Source organism: Choristoneura fumiferana, chromosome 16, assembly GCF_025370935.1.
Source record: "Choristoneura fumiferana chromosome 16, NRCan_CFum_1, whole genome shotgun sequence".
NCBI classification, from domain to species: domain Eukaryota; kingdom Metazoa; phylum Arthropoda; class Insecta; order Lepidoptera; family Tortricidae; genus Choristoneura; species Choristoneura fumiferana.
In genome coordinates this window covers 17173858-17191611 of record NC_133487.1, presented here as the reverse complement: position 1 = coordinate 17191611, position 17754 = coordinate 17173858, and the positions used below count along the sequence as shown (strand labels likewise).

The following is a 17754-nucleotide window of genomic DNA, read 5'->3' as shown; positions in this document are numbered from 1 at the left end:
AAACTAACCTAAGATCCATCCATCCATCCATCCCAGCCTATATACGCCCACTGCTGGGCACAGGCCTCCTCTCAGAACAAGAGGGCTGGGGCCATAGTTCCCACGCGGGCCCAGTGCGGATTGGGAACTTCACACGCACCATTGAATTGCTTTGCCTTAGATATGTTAACTAAATAAATATATAACACTGAAAATTGTAATAAAAAGAAAACCCCGTCTAAAATATTTGCATGTGACCTGCAACGCGGGCTTCCTACGGAAGGGAGTAGCCACTCGCCGCGTTCTGCCGCCGCTGTCAAAGTACAAGCCCAACTGGGCATGCGAAATTGTACACAAAAGATTAGTATATTGTTGGATTATTTATGTGTTAACGTCGTCATTACAGTAAGTTGGCAGTTTTGTTATTGCATGTAAGTGTGCGGAACTGCACTTGTGTGCACATTTCTCCCCCCTAACAAACGCCAGAACTATTTTAAAGGTAATCTACTGCTAAGGCTACTCCCTTCCGGTAGGAAGCCCGCGTTGCGCTAAGCCTGTGACATTAGTTCTATTTGTTAGTTATAGTACTTATCATATTTTCTGATATTTTCGTATCACGTCCAAAATTTCAGCCTGCATAAATTTCACTAACCTAGATGGACATTTCCAACTGTTTATCACCAGACAGGCCACTTTCCACCTAAAGTCCGCAACGCCCACGACCATGATCGCTGCAATTGCCGTTCCACTAACGAAAAAAGGCCGCGTCGAGAAACGTCGCCTACATTTAGAAAATATTATTTTTAAAAAATATATCCGCATTACTATACTTAAGTTCTAGATTATTAACATTTATGTAATAAAAATAGTCTTCTCGTCATATTTTATGGAATTTTTAATTTTCTTATTGGAAACCCTGTACTTAGTCTCACAAATCGTCAGTTGATTATGTCAGAACGTGCAAAACCCGCTTATCATAATTCCCGCAGACCAAATGACAGTGACATTTTGTTTGTTCATAACAAGTTCTACAAAAGGCTCAATTATTTTCTTGGATCGAGGTTTATGTTTGGAATTATTGGAATTTTTTGCTAAATTTAGCAACATTTTTTAAAAATTTGTTTCATATATTTATTGTCTATAAAAATCAGTTTATATTGACAAATAAGTGTTATTTAAGTTATTATTCCAATGTCTGAATTTTATATTCTGAACATAATATAAAACAGTGACAACGTTGAAACTTTTTTGTGTTTTTCTGTCAGTTTTGTGTTGTGCGTAGTTAAGGTTCAGTTACTGATGGCTTAATTAATTTGTTATTATTTTGTTTTTGTATTCCGTCTAAGTATTTCGGTTTGAGCTTGACCAGAAATGGCATTGTTACCTCCCGACCCAGTTTATACGATTCGTAACGTTGATAATGTGCCGGTTTATTCTCTGGCATTTAGTTTTCTGCCTGGCGGGTTGGAGAGGTTGTTAGCCGGGTCGAAAAATGGCTATGTTTATGCATACAACCTTCAGGTAAGATCTTGTGTACCAAAGACCAAAGACGCTAGCAGTGTTTTGTAACTGCGTGTGTGCAGTACACAGTGTACCACGACCGTTGCCGCCATGACGCAACGTTCCTTTGTTTACTACCCCCATTTAGTGACCCAGAAAAATGAAATAAATATTCCGTCGCCTGAATTTTTATAGCTCTAGTTTTATATTTTTCGGTGAAGTGATTCAGTACAATTTATTGAGTCTACAGCTATTTGAAATGAAATACATGTTTTTTTTTTATTTGATTACAATTTTCATCTTGAAAACTACCCACCATAGTGTGTAGTTCATCCTAAAAATATTACTTATTTATTACATTTTCATTTCCAATGGGTTATTTGCCTCTTAATCTTCTTATATAAAAAAACACATTTTTCCTTTTCCTGTGAAGTTTTATTTATTTAGTAAAATGTTTTTATTTTTCCTCAGACAAATCGTGTGCAACAGAAGATCCAAGTTGGTCAAGCTCCCATCCTCAATCTTCTTCACACCACCAACCAACTCATCACTCAAGAAAAAGGTGGCAAGTACAAAATTTTTACTTTGACCAAGTCTTATGATGAAACTGCTGTCATCGAAACCGACTACCCTGGCTTTTGCCGCTTTGAAGCCAACACAAAACTCGAAACACTGTACGTACCTGATAGGGAATCTAAAATAAGCGCTTATAATTTCATGGGAGAGAAAATAGGCAGTCTGGAGCCAGATGCTGACACAAAACTGGGGGATCCAATGTGTTTGAGGTACATTGAGTTATCAACTGACAAGCATTGCCTCCTGGCCGGCTACGAAGCAGGCTGGCTCCTCCTGTGGGATCTCAACACTAGTCAATGCATCAGCAAGCTGCAGACGAAAGAATGCCCCATGTCTGTGGACTTCCATTTGGGACAACAGCGAGGCATGATCGGCAATGCCTCTGATGTGATAACAATATTTAGCATAGGGAAAAAAGACTTAAGCCTGGCTCACAAGCAGGATGTTAATATAAAGAATCCAGGGATAAATAAGGTGCAAACTCGGATGGATGGCAAGGTTTTTGCTTCTGGAGGATGGGACGGCCACATCCGTATTTTCTCCTGGTTCTCTTTGAGGCCATTGGTTGTCTTGACGGAGCACCGACAAGCTGTTCAGGATGTTTGTTATTCCTCACAGAAGGTTTCCTTTTGGAATGCGAATATTATGGCCGCTGGAGGACTTGACGGCGCCATTACGCTCTGGGATTTATACAACAGCAAATAACTTATGTGCATTTATCAAGAAAAAACCAATAGAAACAACCTTCCCCTGTAAAATATAAAAACATTTATGAACAACTTGAAAGATTATCCAGAGTCATAACATAAACAATGTTTATAGGATACCTTTGTCTGATTCTTTGATTTGTGATTCTTAAATATCGAAATGTATTCTACGAAAATTGTCTATGGATTTGTACCAAAACACCTTTTGAAATGTTTTTAGAATGTTAAAAATAATTTTGTTAATGCTTCAATAAATGAATTTAAATATTTTGAATGCAATGTTATATTGTGAATTGTAATTGGATCTCATCTGTACAAATTGTAGACTGGAACTGTACCTAACTAGTGACACAGTTGGTAGATTAAGTTTAAATGTTTGCAAGATATTTCCCATTGGTTTTAGTGGTTTTCTCTGAGTATAGAGGCATTAAAACTTGAGTTTTTGAAAAAAAAATGTTTCATTTCCGCAAACTTTTGTGCAATCCCATCATCCCAAAAATTACCCACGAAGCTGGGGCGCGTCGCTACTATATGTACAGTCGAGTTCATAAACTTGTGAGCAAAAATTTGATCAATAATATATTATGAACACAACACTATTGTTAACGGCGTAGGTTCAGATATTTTTGATCAAATTTTTGCTCACAAGTTTATGAACTCGACTGTACTTATGTATCATATACCTACCTCATTCACCTTTCGTGAAAAATTATATAACTGATAGGCTGATACTGAACACACTAAAGATTTAAATACCTACTTATCTACAGACGGCGCGGGAAGTGACTATATTATACTATGTGAGAATACGACGAAGTAAACGTATGCCCAATATTTGACAAACTTGTTTTGTTTAGGCACGTTTAGGGAAACGTCGTAAGTACATATTACGCATTTACGACATATGTTTAGATAAGCATTGTTTATTGTTTTGGTGCGAGAGGCCACTGACTGCCGCTAATCTTATCCGGGACGATAAACTTATAAATAACCGAATTAATGCAATTAAGGTAATCGGTTAGAATATTTTGTGTAATTATTGCTACTGGCTGTCTAGTTTTTTTTTATTTTTCACGCTACTTCTATTAGGGTTCCGTAGCCATTACGAAAAAAATAAGTAATATTTTTCTAAGGATTTCGTATTACGGAATCTTCCAAGTTTAGGTATATTCTATACCTTAGGCTGCTATTTACTCTTAAACTACTAATAATTCTCAAGCAAACTTAGTTCTTATAGTTTTCTTTGAAAGTTTGATATACTTACTACCATCCTGAATTTTTTCAAATTTTTCCACCGACCGGCTCAGAATTTAGGGGGGGGGGACGCTCGATTTTCATGAAAATTTGCAATTTATAAGTTAAATATTTCGCAAACAAATCACTGAATCGAAAAATCGTCTGATTGATTATTGTTACATTTTGTCGGCATAGTTTACATATATATCCGTGCAAAATTACAGCTTTCTAGCATTGATAGTCCCTGAGCAAAGCCGCGGATGGACAGACAGACAACCATTGCGAAACTATAAGGGTTCCGTTTTAGCTATTTTGGCTCCGGAACCCTAAAAAGAGTCTATTATTTAATATAGTTTATTAACAATCTACCACAGTATGTTATGTAGCTATGCTTGACTGTGACTGTGAGTCATATCTATATATATGTATGTTACCTACATCAGTCGGTATGCGAGTAAATATTAACAGCTGTTTAATTGGGACGAAACTTTTTCGTTGATAATAAAAACAATAATTTACAGCGAAGAAATTGGGCTACTGAATGTTTGAGCATGAAACTACCATGATTACTTTGAGACACTCATATTTAATGAAAGACGGATAACTCACGTCTTAAATCGAATTATAGCTCGACATGTTTCGGCTAATTCGTAGCCCTTCTTCACGGAGCAACGTGACTGCCGCAACACGCGCACTGCAATGCAGTGGATTTAAGACCGTATTCTTGAAATTTCAAGTCAATTATTAATTGGATCTAATTAATTTCTCGTGCGACGGGTAGTCTAGTCTAGTAGAACATAAACAACGTGTCGTAATGAGATATTTATTATTTTATACATTAGGTACAGTTAATAAGTTACTAATATCACATATAAGTGCGTTCATTATTCTCTAGCATTACAAATTATGACTACATCACATCTTACACATAGGACTAGTAATTTGAATTGTCAGATTACCAACGCTTCAAATTATCATGCATTTGTGATATGTATTTAATTTAAAACTGTTTATTAATTGGAGATTATGAGTTTATCTATTGAATAACTTCAGTTCCAGTCAAAGGTTTTATAAGGTGCTAGAAAATTAGATGCGGATATTTTCAGGGCATGTAATTAATAACCTACTTAAGAATCAATTATATACAAATTATTTAAGTATTGTATGGTATTTTTTTTGTTTCATACAAAAATACCATTCCGTCCAAAAATAATCATCCTTGCATTAACATTAACTATATTTTTTAATTTAAATTAATGGAAACTAATTAACAACGATGCAAATAATCGATCCTCAAAATATCCGCATCTGTTTTTTTAGCACACTGTATAGGTAGGTACAGTAGAACCTCGATGATTCGAACTAATCGGGACCTAAGACAAGTTCGGATAATTTAAGTAGCTTTTTAAGCACCTGAAGAAAGTCAATTAAAAAAAAAACAAATATTGAACACATCTTTTGCGTCTACCCTAATATTCCCACACAATAGACGTCGATCGGCTCTGCCGACGTGAAACAACGTCTACCTACGGAAAACGTTCCTTTTTGCTTTCATTGCGTGGACCTAAAGCGATTTTTAAACGACTTCAAAAAAAGAGGAGGTTATTGATCTTCTAAAGCCGTAGATGGGGTTGGGGCGACCCTTAGTAATCGTTCAGATGGTAGAGGTTCAGATAATCAAGGTTCTACTGTAGAAGTAACGTAACATATTCTATTTGCGTACAGCCGCTTTATTCAGCTACCAGCAGGCGACGGTGTTGTTGCAGTTACAAAGTACCTACAGTTTCGAGTGTCAAGTCAACTGACATGCAACTTGCCTTGCCTTGCCTGCGAACTTCGTGGTATAAAGGTTTATACCTGCCCGAGACGAGATCAGTTTCATCAGTCTAACTGAAGAAGTGTGCCATATTATGCGAGTATCTGATTTTGGTAAAACTGGCAATAAGGTCGCATGAGTTTTATTTTTCTCACTAACACCTACAGCAAGTTGATACCTATGGATGATGAGATACATATGAATTGCAGGTAGGTACAGTAAAAAAACAAAGCTCTTTTTGAATCCCAAGGAGGGCCCGGCTGACATTTGCCTGTAGCCCCATAATCTACCCCTTTTGATACAAACAGCATGGTGTTGCGCTTTTTAACTCACAACCAAATTCGGTATCTTGACCTAAGTATGATGCCGGCAGGATTAATTTCAGGAGCAGGACCTGAAGTGTTTATGGAACCTTAGAATCATAGATTTTAAAAACCAAAATATGTACAAAAATATTGTTGTATCTATTTTCCTTTTATGCCTCCCAGCACGCGTGATCTTGGTCTTCTTATCAGAAAATGGTAACATCATTAACTGTTGTGAAGTGTTTGGGTTTAAGGGCCGATTCTAGCGCTTGATCAATGTAGAGCGAAATGGTCTAAACTGCTTCCGCGCAGGGCCAGATTAAGCATGTCAGGGCCCCTAGGCAATGCAAATTCTCGGGGCCCTTTCAGCCATTTGAAGATCATCAGCTATTTTCAAGTTCAATCAAATTAACTGACAGAGTGTTGCCAGGTGTTCGGTTTTACCGAACCGTTTGGTATTATACCGGTATTTTAGCACTGTGTTCGGTGTTCGGTATAACAAAAATTCCGAAGTATGGGCGGTTAGGTATTTTTTTCTGATAATTTTTACTCCATAATAAACGATTCAACTCTCAGATTTTACGCAATCGACAATCGATGGTGCCGCATCGTGCGCGTTGGAAGAGTTTTTTTTTTGCTTACTGTTCGGTATTTATTCGAAAAATACCTGACAACACTGGACAGATTGCGTCGAAATTGAACATGAAACATTTACATTTTGAGTGCGTTGCGTGGCCCTAGCCGAAGCGGGGTCCTTAGCTTATTCTTTCTAATGGTTAATCCGGCCCTGTCCGCCTCTCAAAAGGAGCCATCAAAATTTTTACTTGCACTGAAAACTGGCGCCCAGAGCGATCGCTCCTCTCATACTACCCCACGGCCGGCGTTTAGCTGTGTTTTGGCCTTACTGATAGGCTGGAATGGAATCTAGTTGAAAAGTACTCTATGAGAGATACTTAAAGTATTACACAAGTTTAATGTGATGATTAATGCCACTGCTGGGTTTGGTCGACTACTGCACATCTAGCACCGCAAATGGGCTTCAAGCCTTTATTCCTCGCGGTGTTAGCTATATCGCAATCGTCTGTAAACTACCTAGATGCTGATTTCCAGGTTCGCCTGCCCGCTGTAAACGTGTATGATATGGAATAGTCACTCTTTACAGATTTTTTGCAGCTAAAAACGAAATTTGAGATCTAAAAGGATGTAATTAAGGTATATTGAGAATCGAGCCCTCCGGAATTCATTTGTGCTGACATCAAAAACTGTTGTGAGAGGACTCTTAGGGCCAGTTAGAATTTTTGTCACCATTAAAATCTGGGGATGACAACTATAAATACTTAATCCACTGAACTAGATGTTTATTGCACTTAAACTTGAACGATTTTCCTTGTCTTCGGAATAAGGGGATCCTCCTCAGTCACAACTTCAACAAGTCTCCGTCGTTTCCTTAAAGGTCTACTAGATTCTGATGGCTCCCGCGCTTTAGTGACTATCTTCGCCATTTTGTTTCCTAACCTCGTAATCTTAAACTTAGGGAGAGTCTGTTCCGCGTTGACAGTTTCACTGTCTTCGGTCTCAGCTTCTTTTTCTTCTATCCGGTCATTTAGTTCGTTGCTTTGATCACTAGAAGTCTTTTCGGGTTCCGTGTTCGTTTCATTGTTGTTTTCCTTAGCTTCCTCGTCCTGATTCTTGTCACTGTTCATTGTGAAGTCTAATGGTCCTTCAGCGTCGTCTATGTTTGTCTCAATTTTGACTTTAGTAGCGCAGTGTGCTTGGAGGAAGGATGCAAAGGGAATCGGGATTGGGATAGGGAGGGGAATTGGTAGAATCACTGGGTACGGAACAAGGACGGTGACAGGTGGAGCTTGACCCAGAGGCGGAGGAAAGTTTAAGGGCGGCGGGATTCGAGGTCTCTCCTGGTGCATAGGCATTCCTGGCCGCGGCATGAAGCCGAAACGGGATGGAAACATCGGCCGGTGGTCATTCGCATGATTGTCCATGAAAGGAGGAGGCATGCCGTACATTGGATTAGGAAATTGAGGAGTTGGCATCGTGTGCGGATTTATAGGGTGAGGAGGAGAGTGTATCGCACTGTTTCCTATAGTGGATGTTGGAGACGACCTGTCCATTGAAGGGCTTCGCATCCGCAAGTCTTGGGCCTTAGGCGTGGATGCGTGTTTCACTGTTTGTGACGTCACAGTGGCTGAGCATTTCGACGTCCTCCGCTTCCTCAAATTCATCTTTAATCTGGTATCCTTTTTAGTTTCCGGTGATTTCTGTACGGTCTTCTCTTCAGGCGTCTTTGGCTTCATGAGTTTTGCTGATGGAGCTATCGTGATTAATGGTAGTGGGGATTTGCGACTCTTTGCTTCCGTTTTTTCGGGTTGCTTGCTGCTCTCGGGTGAGCCGGAGCGTTCGGATGTTGGCGATGCTGATCTGCTTTTGCAATTTTTGAGCCAGAGTTCTGGGGTTATGAGGTTAGAAGTAGAAGAGGCGTTTACCAGGTGCGGGTTGAGATCGAGGTGCGCCTGCGTCTCGCGGCAGAATATGTGCATCTTGTATTGATTGAGGCATTTGTCGGAGCAGAACTGTAGCTGTGAGGCGCCGTCCTGTAACCACAATGAAAAAATTATTAACTTATGCATCAATTGATACTGGAAGTAGGTAGAACTACAGGGCTACTACGAAACTCGAAACTCGAAGTTCTCTCTCGCTTTCGTACCGCACGAGGTATCGTGCGGAGCCTCTGCGAAGTTGGTAAACTTCGAGTTTCGAGTTTCGTAGTAGTGCTGTACGCTACGCACCTTTAGAATGAAACCGACACAATTCGAAATATTCACATTACAATGGGCACAGTCAAGGAATTTAAATGTGCGTGTAGTGTTTTTATTGTAAATATAAATGGCATACATACATACTAGACAATATTTGTTTCTCAGAGCGCGTAATTTTAGGTCCTTACATCAGTTTTACTGACATTGTAAATTAAATTGCAATAAAATGCGACACTGCAAGATTTCTGTTATTTATATTGTTAATCTTATATAGACTGTAGATATGTAGTAAGTAATATTAATATTATTGTCGCTGGCGGCGGATGGATGCGAGGGGCTGAAGACAGTGAGTTGTGGGCAGTTGTGGCGCGCCATGGAAGAGGCCTATGTCCAGCAGCTGCTGCAGCCAACTGCTGTAGGCTGATGATAATGATGATGGAATATTATATTTGAGGGTTTGTTATAGGTAGAGAGAGAGTAGTTCGAGAGAGGTCGTTTGACGTCAGTGTTGCCGATTGGCTCCTTTAGTTATTTAACCAACCAATCACAAACGTGACACAAATATCAAAGTTGTCAAAGGGACCTCACGAACAATTCCAACGGGTGACACTTTTTAGCGGCCCGGATAATACCGACATGGAAATACCTACCCGATTATTCGTGTACACGTCCATACAAACTCATGTCAGGTCGATATTGTCCGGGCCGGTAAATATTGTTACCCGCACCAACTCAGTAGACTGTAACGGAAACCCTCATTGGGGAATCATGTAGTTCTAGTACGAAGTTCATATTTTCTCGATGATTTTGATTATATCAGAAAGAGACCAATACGTATAATTTACCTCATTCTTATTTTAATTAATACCCCAGCTCACCTGAAAGTCCACGTATGCAACAGTATGCCGCACGTGTCTGCACCAATCACAAGTCTTCGCTCGCTTGAAATTGGCGCGTCGTGATTGGCTGAAACACAGCTCCGAACAGAACACTGCCCCAGCCTGCTGCAACGCTCCACTGTCCGTTATACTCTTGTTGCACCACGAGCATTCGTCTGGAATTAAAAAAAAAGATTTTTAAGATGTTTGACCCTTTTAGTTATTATTATTATATCTCTGGATTCATTTTTGATCGGTATTTTCTCAAATGTGGCTTCATAAAGAAGCCTCTACTATATATACAAGCCTAAGTCTAGTCGATTAAAAAAGAACAGCCTCTTGTAGCTCTCTCCGGTTTTCTATTAGTGAAAGTTTTTTTTGCCAGGAATCCTACATACAAACAAAGTAGAAGTAATGATGACTGATGATGATCATAAAGATAGTTATAGAATGGTGCATTTACTTAATTTTATTAATTTACTGCATTAAATGAACTAAAGAACATCATTATCCGTTTCGATGCAAAAAAAATCCTCTGCGTTCTTAGTTTTAAAACCGTATTTGTTTCCTCGTTAAATAAAGCATATTTAGGTACGACTTCCTGGCTTTTCTGGCTATAATTAAAATGAATATCGAATAGCCATGCAAACAAGTCGAGAAAAAGTGGATTGTTAGCGGGCCCGTGTCAGATGACCATCTCCAATTAGATAGGTATATCCAATCCACGGTATATCCCTAGGCTAGGATGCAAAAATACTGATAAATATACGAGTGGCTAATATAGTCCGTATCCCCTTACACTACAGACCAGGAGAAATTATTATTAAAATATATACACTCACTAATTGACTATTTTAAACTGCCGTATCTTCCCATTTTTTTTTAAATTCTTCCACCACTCCCTTTGCCAAACAATGCAGATAATATTTGGAGAAAAAAAAAACAAAATGGTTGCATATTCCATATTCCGGATCACGCACACCTTACGACAGCCCACTAGAATTGACCCTAATTTTGGCTTCGATGACGATTATTATTCTATCGATATTTTTGTAGATTACATTGTATAAGTAGTCAACGCTTCTAAATATACCTATACATAGTTGTATGTCAGGAACTCTTGGAGCGATTATGAAATTCCATCACTATCCGAAAGCTACGTTTATTAACATGGGCTACATTTTAACTCTTAGTACCTAAACTGCAAGGTACAGACAAAGTTGCGGCAACAACTAGTCGTGCATATTCGTGTAACCAAATACCAATTCTTATTGTTAGAATGTTTTGCGGTTAACATAGCCGGATCCTTTCTAATATTGAAATTAGGGTCTCAGGTTGCTTCACGATGATTCCCTTTACCGTAAAGGTCAATTTGAAATGTAATTCGCATCGCACAGCATGAATTTTGGAAAACTCAGTTATGACTATGGTTATGAGTATGAATCCCGATTGAACACTATCGTTTGCTTGAGAGGACATTAGACCAACGAGTCCAACCATTAATTAGGCTACTACGACTTACTAACGTAATGTGGAAATACGTATTGGTTTTAGCTTGTTTTGCCTAACAACTTTTTGCCTATTTTCGGTTTGCCTAATTTTAGATAAACTAATATTACTTAATCTAAATGGCTCATTTTACCTAATTTTGATTTTAGTGAAAGTCATTTTGTATATAACTTAGGTACTTTTTGTTACGCCTAATTTTAAATGACCTAATTTTCATTTTGTATAGGTAAACTTATTTCGTGTACTGTTTGACTGACATAATTATTTTTCTTCTAACATCACTTCGGTGCTAGCTGGCGCTTCGCCGGCCGCTACCGCGGCACGCTCGCTACGCTCGCTCGGCTCACGCGCTGTTGTGTCTCAGTTCTAACATAACCTACTTTACTGGTCGCAATTCTAATCTTAGTATACGATGTCAGGAGCTGGAGGAGCAGTGGTGGTAATTGGCTCGAGGGTTCCATCGTCTCGCTTCCAGCTCCACATTTCAGGAGGCATTTCGTTACCCAGCCCTTCATCTGGATACCGCAAAGTATAACTGTACCAATTTTCAAAACTACTCGTTTTTATTTCCTGATTTTACTAATTATCTCACCCGGGAAATAAAAATTCTTTAATCACAAGTTGTTTTTATATAAAGTCGAATTTCAGTCACTTCCGTTGATCAGGTTACATAGATAAATAGGATGACAATAGACAAGCCACCAATAAAAAGTACAGTCAGCAAAAAAGTTTGTATTAAAAATTAAAATTAAGTATAACTTATTTAACTTCATTTGTTCCGCGCTTCAGCTCCGTTTCAGCGTTTAAAGGGTATTCAACTTTTTTGAACAATGGCGGCTGAAGCAGTGTCTCGAATAACCCGGTGGATCCGAATCGTTAGGAACAGGGAATTAATAACCAACCAGCAATCCTAATGAGACTGGTGTTCTGTTATTGGATACAATGTTGCAATTATTTTTTTGATTAATCCCACTAATAGAAGCAGCAGTCATTTTATTGGTAACTAGCTTATGCCCGCGACTACGTCTGCGCGGATCTAGGTTATCGCGCGGTGGCGCCCTCTACCGGAATAAAAGGTATCCTATGTTGATCCTTGGGGTTCAAACTACCTATATACCAAATTTCATCAAAATCGGTTCAGTGGTTTCGACGTGAAAGGGTTAACAGACAGACAGACAGCCAGACAGAGAGTTACTTTCGCATTTATAATATTAGTAGGGACAAGCGACCCGCCCCAGTTAGACATTTGCGCAACTGAAAAAAGCCATAGGTAGGTATACCTATTTTGCCAGGGCGGGCATAGCTGATTGAGTATAGTATAGCTGCATTATATTATATGTACCCTGTCTGCCCATATCGATACATAAGACTACACTGGCAGACCTGCAAGATTGACACAAACAGACATACATCCAAAAAAAAATGTTTTATAAGGATTAATGTCGAGTGTATGTACTAAATATAGTCGTATAAGCAAAAGTTAACTTATTGTGATTTAATCAAATTCTGACGTGGGTCTTACCTACCGGTTTAAAGAATGAAACCCACAGAATCGGTGGGATCCTTACCGCAATTCCACATTCAAACATACAGTATTCGTGCCGTTCATTAGAAATAGTAAACCGGCTCCGTGGTATCAAATTTATAAATAACGCTCGTACAAAGCTCCGTGTGTATTTCATACGTACCTAAAATCGGTAAAATATCGCGTTGCGAAGAATTTACGTGTTCAGCTCTCATTAGTGGTAGAAAACTTACAGCATATTTTGGTATCAAAGTCTAACGTGCCTGTTTGTCGCGGATATATATGCGTTGGTTGTCCCTTTTGTAAAACATTTTTGTGGTTTGTTTACGCTAAAATTTTTGCGAATTTTTGCCTTAATGTATGGACATTTTCTCTGCGCCGAATATTTTCATGCGCCCAAGACGCAACTCTGACATAAAAGATGAAAAATTATCACAAATACAAGAAGGCCATTAAATTGGTAAAAAATAATCATAATTATCCCAAGTGACACAGCAAAAACATCAGAGAAAATCATAATATTAACCTACTTAAGTACTCTAATAACGATACATAATTTGATAATGTTCCCCTAAATATTTCCAAGAATGATCGGTTTATTAGAGGGAATCAGATTTTATCGCTGGTAGCCCCAGGCTGCCGACCTTTTCCCGCTTTTTTAAACGTCAAAAAGCGCGGGGTCGCGTTCCGAGCGTCACGATTCAAAGAACTACAGCTGGCTAAGGGTGTATTTTCTGAGAAAAATTATCGTTTATGGGTGTAGTAGCTAATCTAAAAGGTTTGACTTGTGATTAATCGCGTTTCTAGGAACCATGATATTTTTGTTGAAAATAATTTCATTTATCTTTACGTATGTTACCATGTGGCACAGGCCGTTGAAGCATATCACACTAATTTTCACAAAGAAGTCTACTATTCAAAGGTTTGGAATGGGGAGCGTATTGCCAACCCTTGATTATCATGATCACCCATCAGTTGCACGGCATCGCACGCAAGGAAGGCGGATTGGGTTTTGGTAAGTATGCAAGTACGTATATCGCCACTACTTTTAAAAAAAATTGTACCTTAAGATCGATGATTTTTCTGAGTGAACTTAATGAACATATCGTTGCTATTTATTTATTATATGGGTCGGTTTTCTTGGGGTATTAACTTGATTTGAGATACGACATTTTTCAAAGTGGTATTGTTATGTTAAAGATTAAGACAAGGTATAGGGTATTTGTTAATGTCATACCTTTGTTTTTCTGATCGCTGGCTTGGTCAGGGCTCTGGCCGCGGGCGCGGGACGCCGCCCAGCGCCGCAGTTCCAGCCGTTCGTATCCATACCATCCTAGCAGCTCATTCATCGCTGTTTCTGCAAATTCCTGGAACAATTTATTGTGTTAAGATTAACTTCACTTCACAGTTTACCCTCTAATACGATATATAGTGTATGTAGGAGTGGCGGATAAGATTCCTTTACACACATTATCCTTCGATCACATCCTTGATTCCCTCAACCAACTAGCTTAACACTCCCCTACCATGGCATCCAGCGGTGGCTTTTAATACTTCTGTTACAAAAAGTCACAAATGCTATCGCGAGGTCGCGGGGCCTTATTTTTTCTTGTGATTCACGGCGCTTCAGAAATACCTATGCAAAAAATTTGGAGTACCTACCCCTGCGATTCCCATGGTTTCTCTTATTCGGAAAGCTTAGACGTTGTTGGCAGGGAGAGTCAAACTAAAGATAACTACGCTTAAATAAAAATTTGTATCTGTAAAACTGCCATCTACAATTTTTTTGGACCCATAGAATTTGTAAAGGCCACAATTAACTTGTTTACATTTTTTAGTACGGTGTTATTTTTGATGTTTATTTTTAAATAAAAAACGATTTATTAAAAATAAATGGCGCCACGGTGACCTCCTTTGCGACGTTTTATAGCCGACGATCGTGGTTATAAATTCGTAAGAATATATAAAGCGTGAATCAACGCTGTAACTAAAGAAATATTTGTGTCAGTGAAAAAACATATAGATTGTTATAAAAGTTGCCAATTCTCAATTCCATGATCTTTTCTTAACATCGCATAACATCGAACATAAATCAAAACCTTGATGAGGCGTTTTTGTTGCTAAAGAATTTGAAAAATATTATTTTGATTAATGTACAATGACATTTAGAAAATGTAATTCGCTATCACTGTCTGGAAATTGAAACCAAGGATTGGATTAAATTTTAAAGGGTTCTTATGGACTGACGACGTTAAAAGGAGGAGAGGTTTTTCCTCCTTTTAACGTCTTTCGACATCGACCTGCACCCCTACCACATCGTGCTAGCTTGTGCGCAAGATTCGGGGACATGATCGAAGTGCGCACTAGCTCCCAGTGAGCGACGAAGATACAACAACATAACCCATTTTTGCTTTTACCCACTGCCTGAAGGATGGATGATTTTGAGCGTATTTGTATGCAAGTATGTTAATAACAATTTTTGTGTACGCAAAATTAAGTGTCCGCCGAGAGGCGTTTAAGGAGGTGGCAATACAGTAGAAAGTAAGTTTTAAAACAATTTTTATAAGAATAAAAACAGCAGATTCTCTAAATTGTGCTTCTAATCTAACATCACGAAAATTTAATCACCATCCACGTTTTTTTCACATTATTTTTTACCTATACTGCAAAACGTACAAATCTAGCTTTATTTATGTTGACTTACCGATTTCAAAAATAGGTCAAAATTGGCCATCGTTTAGGGGGGTTAGAAACAATTTTCGTCGCTTGTATGAGAAATCAAATCGTGACTTCACATGCCTCTTAAATATTTAAAACAAATCCGATATGTCATCTAACGCTTCATTAGACACGTTCTGATAGAAACCGCACCATAAAACGTAACAAAGGAAATTACCGACCTACGTATGAAAACTTTGTAGCACGGGAACAATATCCTCAGACTCCTTCATTATACAGGTACAGTAACAGTAGCTTCTTTGTCATACGACCGCCTAAATAACCTTATTTAATTAATCTTGTGTGCACAAGGCTATGGGCAGAGACAGGTTATACTTCAGGGCAAGATGGCCAGTCGCGTGCCGTCTAATTGGACTCCGGTTACACAAAGAGTTCCACGGAAAGTATTAATATATTCAACACTAACGTGGGAAAAATAAGGGTTTTACAAAAGATCAAATACTTCATTATGTTTAAATTTTTTATCTATTTGAATCTGCTGGAACAAATAGAAAAATAAATATTGAGTCGTCAACGTGACAAAATCTCCTGTGGTTGTAATACCACAATGTTTTCAATATCACTAACGTACATTATATATAACCGCACCGCACCCTTTAGTTGTCGATATTAGCCAATGTGTCTTGCCAGCCTGTACAAAAAAAAATTAGGACACATGCACCATACCACGACATACTTATACATATATAAGATACGATAGTTTTCTATCACCGAGCTTATAGATCGAATTGAAGTACGTTTTTTTTTTGAATTTGTCTGTTGAAGTGAGGATGAAAATGGCGGCCAAAAATGAAAGAATAAATAACTTTATATGTATAATGTTACTTCGTCTACAGAGGGAAGTCAAGAGGCTTACAACTAAGGTGCTTTCCTTTTTATAGCCTAATATAGCGCCATCTGTCGGAATTATTGTATAATCTACATATCTACATGCTTGCTAACTAAGTTGAAAGGAAGATTACTTGAATCGAACAGTATAAAATAGTACATTATGTACGGCACAGATGGCGCTGTTACTACTATGTATGTTAACGCTTTAACATTGTCCAAGGCATCAATTTGTAGTTTTGTTTGAATCAGGTCACACCATGGTCAAACCGAACTAAAGAGTTGTATGACAAACATGTTCTGAAATTAAATATGTCCAGATGAAGTGTTATGTTATGTAGCATTGACCGATATTTTACATTAACAATTCTTTACTCAATAAACACTTATTTTTTTAAATGTTATTTGTTCTGTGTCGGGTACACCCACAGACCTATTAATCGATAGAGAAAAGAGAACAAGCCTTCGAAAGTTCAAAAAACACATAAACTAGTTTGCTAATGTAATATCGTTCGGAATTCGAAAGAAAAGATCAGTTTTCTTTTTCTTTCTCATTTGAGTCTTTATGAAAACAAAGAAATCAGACGAGTCCCGAGCCCGAGCAACATTAACATTCGGTTTTAGGCACTGTTCAAATACAGTTTGCCGAATATTTTGCCAAACACCATGATTCAGTTTATTGTTAATTAAAATCGTGAATGAGAAACGTGATCATGCAAGCAAACCTGATACGTATTCTAATGGGAAATAGCGCAGCCGCAGTGCACCGGCGCGGGCTTCACGTTTTAATTTACCGCAGCAGTGTTGCTAGTGTACGGTTGCGTAATAATTATCACAGCTGAAAACACCATATTCCGAACGCAGCAGTGAAGGCGTTCGAAAACTCAACGGCAATTATTCGAATGTTATCTGATCGAGCTGCACTGAATTACAAAATACGTGATCCACCAACCAGCCAGATAGTTAAAGAAACTCATATGTAATTAATACTCAGAGCGGGTTCAATCGACGATATAATATTATGTAAAATACATTATTAAAATAGTGACTCATATTCTATACAATAAGGATTTATATCTCACAAAAATTGTGTTATCTGTACTGTATAAACAAAGGACTTCAAAATCTTCAAAAATTGCGTTACGTAATACTTAAACGCCTGCTTAAACAAGATGTTTTATTTATCCAGAATATTTACAATACAATAACTTTATTGTGCGCCAGAACACAATATTAAACGATATAGAAAGCAGATACACAGATAAGCAATAGGTGGCTTATATTTCAGGTAAGTAATTATAAGTTACTATGAATAAACGACCAGAACAAATGTTTTTCAGAATTTCTTGACTGCAGTTCACTAAATATTTCCAAAATGTTCG

General features: G+C 38.2%; 2 protein-coding genes across 4 annotated transcripts in view; one reads left to right on the top strand and one right to left on the bottom strand.

Moving 5' to 3' along the window:
* The first annotated feature begins 1255 nt into the window (after nucleotides 1-1255).
* Nucleotides 1256-3036, top strand: LOC141436008 (guanine nucleotide-binding protein subunit beta-like protein 1). The gene is made up of 2 exons (XM_074098838.1): nucleotides 1256-1500; nucleotides 1951-3036. Exons 1-2 carry the CDS (start codon nucleotides 1351-1353, stop codon nucleotides 2758-2760), a joined length of 960 nt encoding a protein of 319 aa, XP_073954939.1. The 5' UTR covers nucleotides 1256-1350; the 3' UTR covers nucleotides 2761-3036.
* A 1771-nt stretch (nucleotides 3037-4807) lies between these two features.
* LOC141436087 (uncharacterized) overlaps nucleotides 4808-17754 on the bottom strand; it is a 47118-nt gene continuing 34171 nt past the window's right edge. For all 3 annotated transcript variants that reach the window (XM_074098936.1, XM_074098937.1, XM_074098938.1), the window contains exons 2-4: nucleotides 14043-14172; nucleotides 9772-9947; nucleotides 4808-8728 (exon numbers count right to left, since the gene is read on the bottom strand). In XM_074098936.1, coding sequence (XP_073955037.1) covers nucleotides 7487-8728; nucleotides 9772-9947; nucleotides 14043-14172 — 1548 coding nt within the window. In that variant the 3' untranslated portion in view covers nucleotides 4808-7486. The remainder of the gene's footprint in view (nucleotides 8729-9771; nucleotides 9948-14042; nucleotides 14173-17754) is intronic.